This window comes from Heptranchias perlo, unplaced genomic scaffold, assembly GCF_035084215.1.
Source record: "Heptranchias perlo isolate sHepPer1 unplaced genomic scaffold, sHepPer1.hap1 HAP1_SCAFFOLD_113, whole genome shotgun sequence".
Lineage (NCBI taxonomy): Eukaryota > Metazoa > Chordata > Chondrichthyes > Hexanchiformes > Hexanchidae > Heptranchias > Heptranchias perlo.
Window position 1 is genome coordinate 730843 of NW_027138352.1, and position 12058 is coordinate 742900.

At 49.0% G+C, this 12058-nt stretch overlaps 1 protein-coding gene across 1 annotated transcript in view; it reads left to right on the forward strand.

Annotated features, from left to right (window-relative positions):
- The window catches only part of LOC137307843 (collagen alpha-1(V) chain-like), a 522869-nt gene that overhangs the window by 467009 nt on the left and 43802 nt on the right, over positions 1-12058 (forward strand). The window contains exons 41-45 of the mRNA XM_067976930.1: positions 2170-2223; positions 4297-4404; positions 8123-8230; positions 9689-9742; positions 10430-10483. Coding sequence (XP_067833031.1) covers positions 2170-2223; positions 4297-4404; positions 8123-8230; positions 9689-9742; positions 10430-10483 — 378 coding nt within the window. The remainder of the gene's footprint in view (positions 1-2169; positions 2224-4296; positions 4405-8122; positions 8231-9688; positions 9743-10429; positions 10484-12058) is intronic.

Sequence of the window (12058 nt, forward strand, 5' to 3'; positions counted from 1 at the left end):
GGATATATGACAATACCCTATAATATCCCACATAAGGGCAATAGGATATATGACAATACCCTATAATATCCCACATAAGGGCAATAGGATATATGACAATACCCGATAATATCCCACATAAGGGCAATAGGATATATGACAATACTCTATAATATCCCACATAAGGGCAATAGGATATATGACAATACCCTATAATATCCCACATAAGGGCAATAGGATATATGACAATACCCTATAATATCCCACATAAGGGCAATAGGATATATGACAATATCCTATAATATCCCAGATAAGGGCAATAGGATATATGACAATATCCTATAATATCCCACATAAGGGCAATAGGATATATGACAATATCCTATAATATCCCAGATAAGGGCAATAGGATATATGACAATACCCTATAATATCCCACATAAGGGCAATAGGATATATGACAATACCCTATAATATCCCACATAAGGGCAATAGGATATATGACAATATCCTATAATATCCCAGATAAGGGCAATAGGATATATGACAATACCCTATAATATCCCACATAAGGGCAATAGGATATATGACAATACCCTATAATATCCCACATAAGGGCAATAGGATATATGACAATACCCTATAATATCCCACATAAGGGCAATAGGATATATGACAATATCCTATAATATCCCAGATAAGGGCAATAGGATATATGACAATATCCTATAATATCCCACATAAGGGCAATAGGATATATGACAATACCCTATAATATCCCACATAAGGGCAATAGGATATATGACAATATCCTATAATATCCCACATAAGGGCAATAGGATATATGACAATATCCTATAATATCCCAGATAAGGGCAATAGGATATATGACAATATCCTATAATATCCCACATAAGGGCAATAGGATATATGACAATACCCTATAATATCCCACATAAGGGAAATAGGATATATGACAATATCCTATAATATCCCACATAAGGGCAATAGGATATATGACAATACCCTATAATATCCCACATAAGGGCAATAGGATATATGACAATATCCTATAATATCCCACATAAGGGCAATAGGATATATGACAATATCCTATAATATCCCACATAAGGGCAATAGGATATATGACAATATCCTATAATATCCCACATAAGGGCAATAGGATATATGACAATATCCTATAATATCCCACATAAGGGCAATAGGATATATGACAATATCCTATAATATCCCACATAAGGGCAATAGGATATATGACAATATCCTATAATATCCCACATAAGGGAAATAGGATATATGACAATATCCTATAATATCCCACATAAGGGCAATAGGATATATGACAATATCCTATAATATCCCACATAAGGGAAATAGGATATATGACAATATCCTATAATATCCCACATAAGGGCAATAGGATATATGACAATATCCTATAATATCCCACATAAGGGAAATAGGATATATGACAATATCCTATAATATCCCACATAAGGGCAATAGGATATATGACAATATCCTATAATATCCCACATAAGGGAAATAGGATATATGACAATACCCTATAATATCCCACATAAGGGCAATAGGATATATGACAATATCCTATAATATCCCACATAAGGGCAATAGGATATATGACAATATCCTATAATATCCCACATAAGGGCAATAGGATATATGACAATATCCTATAATATCCCACATAAGGGCAATAGGATATATGACAATATCCTATAATATCCCACATAAGGGCAATAGGATATATGACAATATCCTATAATATCCCACATAAGGGCAATAGGATATATGACAATATCCTATAATATCCCACATAAGGGAAATAGGATATATGACAATATCCTATAATATCCCACATAAGGGCAATAGGATATATGACAATATCCTATAATATCCCACATAAGGGAAATAGGATATATGACAATATCCTATAATATCCCACATAAGGGCAATAGGATATATGACAATATCACATAATATCCCACACATAAGGGTAATAGGGATATATAATATCCTGGATAAACCCGACAAGTGGAACGTACTATTTATAATCACTATGTCAGGCTGCGTTCACACGTAGAAGCCCTGTGGCCTGCGATATATCACACAATGGTCTTTAATTCTCCCTTTCTCCTTTCTCCGCAGGGTGGATCAGGATTGAAAGGTGGTCAGGGTCCTCCAGGCCCACCCGGCCCAGCAGTAAGTATCTGACCTCACGATGCGGACGGGGTGAAGTGATCTGGAAAAGGTCGGTTGTTAAATGTGCCTTTCGTCTGATAGAGGGGATAAAAGAGCCTGGGTTGTTCATCAAGGACATTTTGGGGGCTGGATTTCCCTGATCCCGCCCCCCCTGCAGGGAATGGGTGGGACTTCCGCCCGCAGCCCCGGCCAATTTTCCTGTGTTTGAAGGTCACTATCGGATCATGGTGGGCTCCCGAGGGGACTGCTGCCAGTGGCCCCCCCGCCCAGGAAGCTGCAGGCTGTGTCAGGACCACTGCTGTAATAACCAAAGAGGCCCGGGGAAGACTTGAAAGGGATAGCAGGCCCCGAGGACTCCCAGGAGTCATCGACTGTAGACCACGGCCAGGCCTGAGGCCTTCAGCGGGTAAGGCGAGCTGTGCGGAGAGGAAGCCGAAACTGGGCCCTCACCATCCATTGGGAACATTGGGAACTGGAGGAGGCCACTCAGCCCCTCGAGCCTGTTCCACCATTCAATTAAATCATGGCTGATCTGTATCTCAACTCCATCTACCAGCCTTGGTTCTTTCACCCTTAATACTCTTGCCTAATAAAAATCTATCAATCTCAGTTTTGAGTTTTTCAATTGACCCCCAGTCTCAACAGCTTTTTGGGGGAGAGAGTTCCAGATTTCCACTCCCCTTTGTGTGAAGAAATGTTTCCTGACATCACCCCTGAACGGCCTAGCTCTAATTTTAAGATTATTCCCCCTTGTTGTGGACTCCCCCCATCAGAGGAAATAGTTTCTCTCTATCTACCCCATGGAATCCTTTAATCATCTTAAATACCATCAGATCACCCCTTATTACCCGTTTGATTGGCATCCCATCCACCACCCTAAACATTCACTCCCTCCACCACCGGCGCACTGTGGCTGCAGTGTGCACCATCCACAGGATGTACTGCAGCAACTCGCCAAGGCTTCTTCGACAGCACCTCCCAAACCCGCGACCTCTACCACCTAGAAGGACAAGGGCAGCAGGCACATGGGAACAACACCACCTGCACGTTCCCCTCCAAGTCACACACCATCCCGACTTGGAAATATATCACCGTTCCTTCATCGTCGCTGGGTCAAAATCCTGGAACTCCCTTCCTAACAGCACTGTGGGAGAACCTTCACCACACGGACTGCAGCGGTTCAAGAAGGCGGCTCACCACCACCTTCTCAAGGGCAATTGGGGATGGGCAATAAATGCCGGCCTCGCCAGCGACGCCCACATCCCATGAACGAATAAAAAAAAAATCTTCTATACTCGAGGGAGTACATGTCCTCGTTATATAAGCCTTTTAGCCCTTTTAACATCTGAGGCCTTTCCCATCGCTACCCCGGGCCTTCTGTTAGGGTTCACCTGACAGTCCCGGGGACAGGGACTGACGGGAGGGAAACGGGCCGTAAACCTGCCCCTCCCCTCACCCCCTTCTACCCCGGAATTTGCGAGGAAGGAACGTCGAGCAGCGGTCCCAGAGGGGGCAGGGGTGGGGGAGAGAGAAAATCAAGCAGGCCACACTGTCCAATTTCTGCCCCTTTTCCCGCCCGGGCAAGGACGGAAGAGGAAAATCAAGCTCTTGAGGGCATCGCGATGCTGGCGATCTCGCCCTGGATTAAGCCGCACGCTTCAGGGCAAGGGTGCCCAAGCTTTGGTCGTTGCCAAGCTGCATACCACGGACCCTCGGGGGAAGGGCCTAAAGTTTACCTCCACCTTCCCATTCGTCGGCAATTAGCTCCAGTTGCCGACGCTAACAGATGCCAATGTCGTGATTGAGGATTTACCCACTCAGGCGGCGACATTAAGAACCGCCCATTTCCAAATGTCTCCGGCCCACATGATTCAAACAGGAGGAACCAGCAAATAAGAAATAGGATGAAGGGCCTGGCTGCTAGGGTCTGGGGGCCGCGTTTGACTCCCTGGCTGCAGGTTGGAGACCCCTGCTGTTGGGGACGGTGTTGTGGGGGGGGGGGTGGAGTTTAAATAGTCGACTCCTGTCTTTTCATTCTTCACTCACTCTGGAATCCCCTCTCTCACTCCTCAGGGCTCCCCTGGTACGAGAGGAAAAGCAGGTCCAGGAGGTCCCATCGGTCTCCCGGGTCGACCAGGCCCTCAAGGACCACCCGGCCCTGCCGGAGAGAAAGGAGTGCCGGTAAGTGTCCCCATTAATTCAGGGGGGGGGGAGTGTGCTCGTTGGTTCGGGGGGTAAGTGTGTGCCCATTGGTTCAGGGGGGTGAGTGTGTGCCCATTGGTTCAGGGGGTAAGTGTGTGCCCATTGGTTCAGGGGGGTAAGTGTGCCCATTGGTTCAGGGGGGTAAGTGTGCCCATTGGTTCAGGAGGGTAAGTGTGTGTCCATTGGTTCAGGAGGGTAAGTGTGCCCATTGGTTCAGGGGGTAAGTCTGTGCCCATTGGTTCAGGGGGGTAAGTGTGTGCCCATTGGTTCAGGGGGGTAAGTGTGCCCATTGGTTCAGGGGGTAAGTCTGTGCCCATTGGTTCAGGGGGGTGAGTGTGTGCCCATTGGTTCAGGGGGGTAAGTGTGTGCCCATTGGTTCAGGGGGGTAAGTGTGTGTCCATTGGTTCAGGGGGGTGAGTGTGTGCCCATTGGTTCAGGGGGGTGAGTGTGTGCCCATTGGTTCAGGGGGTAAGTGTGCCCATTGGTTCAGGGGGGTAAGTGTGTGTCCATTGGTTCAGGGGGGTAAGTGTGTGCCCATTGGTTCAGGGGGGTGAGTGTGTGTCCATTGGTTCAGGGGGGTAAGTGTGTGCCCATTGGTTCAGGGGGTAAGTCTGTGCCCATTGGTTCAGGGGGGTAAGTGTGTGCCCATTGGTTCAGGGGGGTAAGTGTGCCCATTGGTTCAGGGGGTAAGTCTGTGCCCATTGGTTCAGGGGGGTGAGTGTGTGCCCATTGGTTCAGGGGGGTAAGTGTGCCCATTGGTTCAGGGGGTAAGTGTGTGCCCATTGGTTCAGGGGTGTAAGTGTGTGTCCATTGGTTCAGGGGGTAAATGTGTGCCCATTGGTTCAGGGGGTAAGTGTGTCCCCATTGGTTCAGGGGGGTGAGTGTGTGCCCATTGGTTCAGGGGGGTGAGTGTGTGCCCATTGGTTCAGGGGGGTAAGCGTGTGCCCATTGGTTCAGGGGGGTGAGTGTGTGCCCATTGGTTCAGGGGGTGAGTGTGTGCCCATTGGTTCAGGGGGGGTAAGTGTGCCCATTGGTTCAGGGGGGTAAGTGTGTCCATTGGTTCAGGGGGGTAAGTGTGTGCCCATTGGTTCAGGGGGGTGAGTGTGTGCCCATTGGTTCAGGGGGGTAAGTGTGTGCCCATTGGTTCAGGGGGGTAAGTGTGTGCCCATTGGTTCAGGGGGGTGAGTGTGTGCCCATTGGTTCAGGGGGGGTAAGTGTGCCCATTGGTTCAGGGGGTAAGTGTGTGCCCATTGGTTCAGGGGGTAAGTGTGTGCCCATTGGTTCAGGGGGGTGAGTGTGTGCCCATTGGTTCAGGGGGGTAAGTGTGTGCCCATTGGTTCAGGGGGTAAGTCTGTGCCCATTGGTTCAGGGGGGTAAGTGTGTGCCCATTGGTTCAGGGGGTAAGTGTGTGCCCACTGGTTCAGGGGGTAAGTGTGTGCCCATTGGTTCAGGGGGTGAGTGTGTGCCCATTGGTTCAGGGGGGTAAGTGTGTGCCCATTGGTTCAGGGGGGTAAGTGTGCCCATTGGTTCAGGGGGTAAGTGTGTGCCCATTGGTTCAGGGGGGTAAGTGTGCCCATTGGTTCAGGGGGTAAGTCTGTGCCCATTGGTTCAGGGGGGTAAGTGTGTGCCCATTGGTTCAGGGGGTAAGTCTGTGCCCATTGGTTCAGGGGGTAAGTCTGTGCCCATTGGTTCAGGGGGGTAAGTGTGTGCCCATTGGTTCAGGGGGTGAGTGTGCCCATTGGTTCAGGGGGTGAGTGTGCCCATTGGTTCAGGGGGGTAAGTGTGCCCATTGGTTCAGGGGGTAAGTGTGTGCCCATTGGTTCAGGGGGTGAGTGTGTGCCCATTGGTTCAGGGGGGTAAGTGTGTGCCCATTGGTTCAGGGGGGTAAGTGTGCCCATTGGTTCAGGGGGTAAGTGTGTGCCCATTGGTTCAGGGGGGTAAGTGTGCCCATTGGTTCAGGGGGTAAGTGTGCCCATTGGTTCAGGGGGGTAAGTGTGTGCCCATTGGTTCAGGGGGTAAGTCTGTGCCCATTGGTTCAGGGGGTAAGTCTGTGCCCATTGGTTCAGGGGGGTAAGTGTGTGCCCATTGGTTCAGGGGGGTAAGTGTGTGCCCATTGGTTCAGGGGGTGAGTGTGTGCCCATTGGTTCAGGGGGGTAAGTGTGCCCATTGGTTCAGGGGGGTAAGTGTGCCCATTGGTTCAGGGGGTAAGTCTGTGCCCATTGGTTCAGGGGGGTAAGTGTGTGCCCATTGGTTCAGGGGGGTAAGTGTGTGTCCATTGGTTCAGGGGGGTAAGTGTGTGCCCATTGGTTCAGGGGGGTAAGTGTGTGCCCATTGGTTCAGGGGGGTAAGTGTGCCCATTGGTTCAGGGGGCAAGTGTGCCCATTGGTTCAGGGGGGTAAGTGTGCCCATTGGTTCAGGGGGTAAGTCTGTGCCCATTGGTCCAGGGGGGGAGTGTGCCCATTGGTTCAGGGGGGTAAGTGTGTGTCCATTGGTTCAGGGGGGTAAGTGTGTGCCCATTGGTTCGGGTGGGTAAGTGTGTGCCCATTGGTTCAGGGGGGTAAGTGTGTGCCCATTGGTTCAGGGGGGTAAGTGTGCCCATTGGTTCAGGGGGTAAGTGTGCCCATTGGTTCAGGGGGGTAAGTCTGTGCCCATTGGTTCAGGGGGGTAAGTGTGTTCCCATTGGTTCAGGGGGGTAAGTGTGCCCATTGGTTCAGGGGGGTAAGTGTGTGCCCATTGGTTCAGGGGGGTAAGTGTGTGCCCATTGGTTCAGGGGGGTAAGTGTGTGCCCATTGGTTCAGGGGGGTAAGTGTGCCCATTGGTTCAGGGGGGTAAGTCTGTGCCCATTGGTTCAGGGGGGTAAGTGTGCCCATTGGTTCAGGGGGCAAGTGTGCCCATTGGTTCAGGGGGGTAAGTGTGTGCCCATTGGTTCAGGGGGGTAAGTGTGTGCCCATTGGTTCAGGGCAGTTAACGTTTCATTGGTTCCCGACTGAACTCACAGACCAAGCAAGGTCCTTTAGTCAATAACAATCGAGGAGCTCCTCTTACAGTATCGATTCATTCTCTTGGGCCCTGTTTCAATTAAATCTATGTGAAGATACGTGTGGATGATACATTAACAATAAGCTACAGGGTGAACGAGGCTCCATTGATTCAGCCTTCTTAATCACCAGGTAGCCTAATAGTTGTGACGGACAATGAAATAATGGGTTCAAATCCCACCACAAGATGTGAAATTGAATTCAATAAATCTGGTTATTTTTGGGCTGGGACCAGAAGAATGACCATGAGAGCTTCCAGATTATAAAAACCCAGCGGGTTCGCTCATGTCGTTCGTGGGAGGGAACCTGTTACCCCCGACTCGATCTGGCCTACACCTGACTCCAGTCCCATACTACATGGTTGATTGACTCTTAATGCCTCCGTGGGCAACTAGAGATGGGCAATTAGTCCTGCCTCACCAGTGTCGTGCTCATCCCGAGAACAAAAGGTTCAGTGCTACCCTGGTGTGCAACTGGGAAGCCAAACACACACTTCACCTCGCGGAAAGGCTTTGGTGACGTTCCTTGTGTGAACGTAGGAGGGGGGCAGCGTCCGGTGTACCACTGGTCGGTTTATGGGTCGATTGACCGGCGATGATTTTTCTTATTGAGCCAAGCTCTCACCATTCACAGTTTGTCTCTTTCGTCTCTGATTGTAGGGTGAGAAGGGCCCGATAGGTCCGGCTGGTCGAGATGGTGTCCAAGGTCCCGTTGGTCTTCCAGGACCTGCAGGGACACCAGGAGTTCCCGGTGAGGACGGTGACAAGGTAGGGCCCACTGCGGACGCAGCCACCCTTCTACGAGGAAGAAATCGATTCGAATTCTACGGGACCCTGAGAATCCCACGGGGGTTTTGGGGCGGGGATGGGATTGCGGTGGTTTGAGGGAAGAGGGGCGGTCTCTCCTGGTCTCCTGCCAGAACCTCGGCTGGAGGCCAACACGAACACCACAGTGGAGGAGTGTAAACGCCTGTTAGCGTTCACTGTGTATGGTCTCCTGCCAGAGTTACGGTCGGAGACTGGAGGCGGGCGGTGGGGTGGGGGGGTGGAGAGAACCCATGCGTGATTTCAGGGTCCGTATGTTTAGGGGACCATGTGTTATTCTGACCTGTTGTGTGATGCGTTCGGCAGCATTATAACTTGCCATCCACTTTATAGTTTGGTTCTGAGCAACGGTTCGGTTTAGCTCAATTAGATATTTAGAACTGAAGTGTTACCCCGAGTTAGGCACTTAGCGATGGGGCGAGATCACGGTGCCTGGGAATATTCACAGTGCAGAAAACAGGGCTCGCAGGAGGTCTCACTGAGGAGTTCAAGATTCCAAGGGGTATAGATAAACTGAAGCTTAGTAGTCTGTTTGATGTGATCACTACGGCAAGGGAATGGGGCCTCATGGATTTGATAAGATAAATAGAGAGAAACTATTTCCTCTGGTGGGGAAGCCCAGAACAAATTAGAGCTAGGCCGTTCAGGGGTGATGTCAGGAAGCACTTCTTCACACAAAGGGGAGTGGAAATCTGGAACTCTCTCCCTCCAAAAATCTGTTGAGCTTGGGGGGGTTCAATTGAAAATTTCAAAACTGAGATTGATAGATTTTTGTTCGGCAAAGGTATTAAGGGTTACGGACCAAGGCGGGCAGATGGAGTTGAGATACAGATCAGCCATGATCTAATTGAATGGCGGAACAGGCTCGAGGGGCTGAATGGCCTCCTCCTGTTCCTAATGTTCCTCAATCTGAGAGGAGGGAGGGTGAACGGATTGGACTGTTTTGTACAGGGGAAGGTGAATATATGGAGGAGTCTGCGTGGGGAGGCAGATGTCCTTAGCAAATTCAACAAGGAACTGGATAGATATTTGGCAGAGAAAGCGATTGAGGGGCACGAAAGCTGAAGTAGTGTTATGCGAGTATTTGCTCGAAGGTAAAATAAATTAGAGTTGGGGGTCCTTGTGGCGGACTGTACCTGTGAACAGGAAGTATTTGTTGGAGGTCTCTCCTATTAACGAGAATTAATTGTGGTGCAAAATTTCACGCAAACACAAAGTTCAGGGATCAGTTGTAACAGAAAGATCCCGACCATCACCTTGGGTCACAGAGTGGGTTTGGGTGTGGAGCACAGGATCTGTTCACAATATAAATACATATTGAATTATTGCAGCAAACTGATGGGTTTTCTGGTTCAATTATTATGCAAGTCACTGGTAAATGTGTTACCCTTTGTTTTTCAGGGTGAAGTTGGTGAGGCGGGTCATCGGGGAAGGAAGGGCGACAAAGGTGAACATGTGAGTACAACTTTTAATTCACCAGCCTTCGTTACAAACGGACGCCAACAAACAGGGAGGGGAACGGTGTGGGTGCCTGAGGCCTTATCCGCGTGAATCTCCAGATGCCAAGCTAACCATGGGAATCGGAGGGAGGAGGGTCACTAAATGGACATTATCCTAAACCTACCCATGTCTACACCCTCACCAAACTATGGGATGGGCCTTGACGTCCAGGGGCCTGTGGAATTTCAGGGTCTTGGTGTCCCGGCCTACACGTGAATAATGTAGACTTGAGAAAGTACCAGGGGGCAGCTTTCACCTGTAGGGCTTACTCCAGAGAAGAGTCTGTGCCTTCAGGAGAGCAGGCCGGAAAACTAACAGCAAAATATAATCTGAACGTTGGTATTTAATTAGTAATATATATCAATCAGGATCTCACCATTGTCTCTGGCCTCCTCCCCACCTCTGGCCCAATACAATTTAGAGCTTCCAACAGCCACCACTATAATTTTAAATTAAATTAACTCGTTGGAAATAGAAATCCAGTTGGGTCATAAATATAAATTTACAGAAATGTGTGAAATGTTGAAGTGTCCTCTGCAATCTAAACATAACTGGTAAATCATTGCTGTGTTTCGTCACATATTTTTGATCATTTTGGTGCACAGATTTGTAACAGTTTCTCTGTGTTTGTATCTTGTTCAGGGCCCACCAGGTCCTCCTGGTCCCATCGGTCCAGTCGGTCAGCCAGGTCCTTCTGTAAGTATCCACCGTTATTGGAATTTTGTGATCTTTCAGGACCTTTTACCAATAGACAATCGGCTGCATTACATCGAATTTACATCGAGTTTACAGCACAGAAACAGGCCATTCGGCCCAACCGGTCTGTGCCGGTGTTAATGCTCCACACAAGCCTCCTCTTACCACCTCATCATCTAACCCCATCACCATATCCTTCTATTCCTTGCTCCCTCGTGTGTTTATCCAGCTTCCCCTTAAATGTATCTATGCTATTCGTCTCAACTACTCCCTGTGATAGTGAGTTCCACATTCTCACCACTCTGCGTAAAGAGGTTTCTCCTGAATTCCCTATTGGATTTATTAGTGACTCTCTTATATTTATGGCCTCTAGTTTTGGACTCCCCCAGAAGTGGAAACAATTTCTCCACATTTACCTTATCAAATCCCTTCATGATTTTAAAGACCTCCATCAGGTCACCCCTCAGCCTTCACTTTTCTGGAGAAAAGAGCCCCAGCCTGTTCAGTCATTTCTGATAGTTGTATCCTCTCAGTTCTGGTATCAGCCTTGCGCCCTCTCCAATGCCTCTACGTCCTTTTTATAATATGGAGACCAGAACTGTGCCCAGTGCTCCAAGTGTGGTCTAACCAAGGTTCTATACAAGTTCAACATAACTTCTCTGCTTTTCAATTCTATCCCTTTAGAAATGAACCCCAGTGCTTGATTTGCCTTTTTTATGGCCTTGTTAACCAGCGTCGCTACTATTAATGATTTGTGTATCTGTACCCCTCGATCTCTTTGACTTTACCCCATTTAGACTCTTATTATCCAAGCAGTATGTGACCTCCTTATTCTTCCTACCAAAATGCACCACCTCACACTTACCTATATTGAAATTCATTTGCCAATTGATTCACATCGATTACAGTGGATATCAGGGCCCCGGGTACAGCTGAATAATAGGATATTTGGCAGATCACAAGGTTCACAGTTCAGATAGTATTCTTGTTCCTGTAGAGACTAGCTACATACTGACATCTTTGAACAGCACTCTCAGATATGTACAGATCATTAAAATCGGTGTTTATTGCCTGAGGTTTTATTTTCAGTGTTTAAAAAGATGGAGAATGTCAGCGGGGGATTAAACATTGAATCCCCTGTATAAAAAGTGGGGTAATTTCAGAAAAAGTCAGCAAAGACACAGGGGGTAATTTTAAGCTAACTCGCCCGTCGGGAAACTGAGGGGATTGGGAGTGATGCTGGTTTTACATCCTGCCATGATTTTACTGTCCGTTAAAATCTGTGGAGAGTGATATTGGGAGAGGGGAGGGGGGGAGAGGGGGAGAGGGGGAGAGGGGGAGAAGGGGGCGGTGAGTAGGGAGGGGGGAGAAGTGGGAGGGGAGAAGTGGGAGGGGGAGAAGGGGGAGGGGGAGAAGGGGGGAGGGGGAGAGGGGGAGAAGTGAGGGGGAGAGGTGGAGAAGGGGGCGGTGAGTAGGGAGGGGGAGGAGGGGGAGGGGGGAGAAGGGGGAGGGGGAGAAGGGGGAGGGGGAGAAGGGGGCAGTGAGTAGGGAGGGGGGAGAATGGGTGGGGAGGGG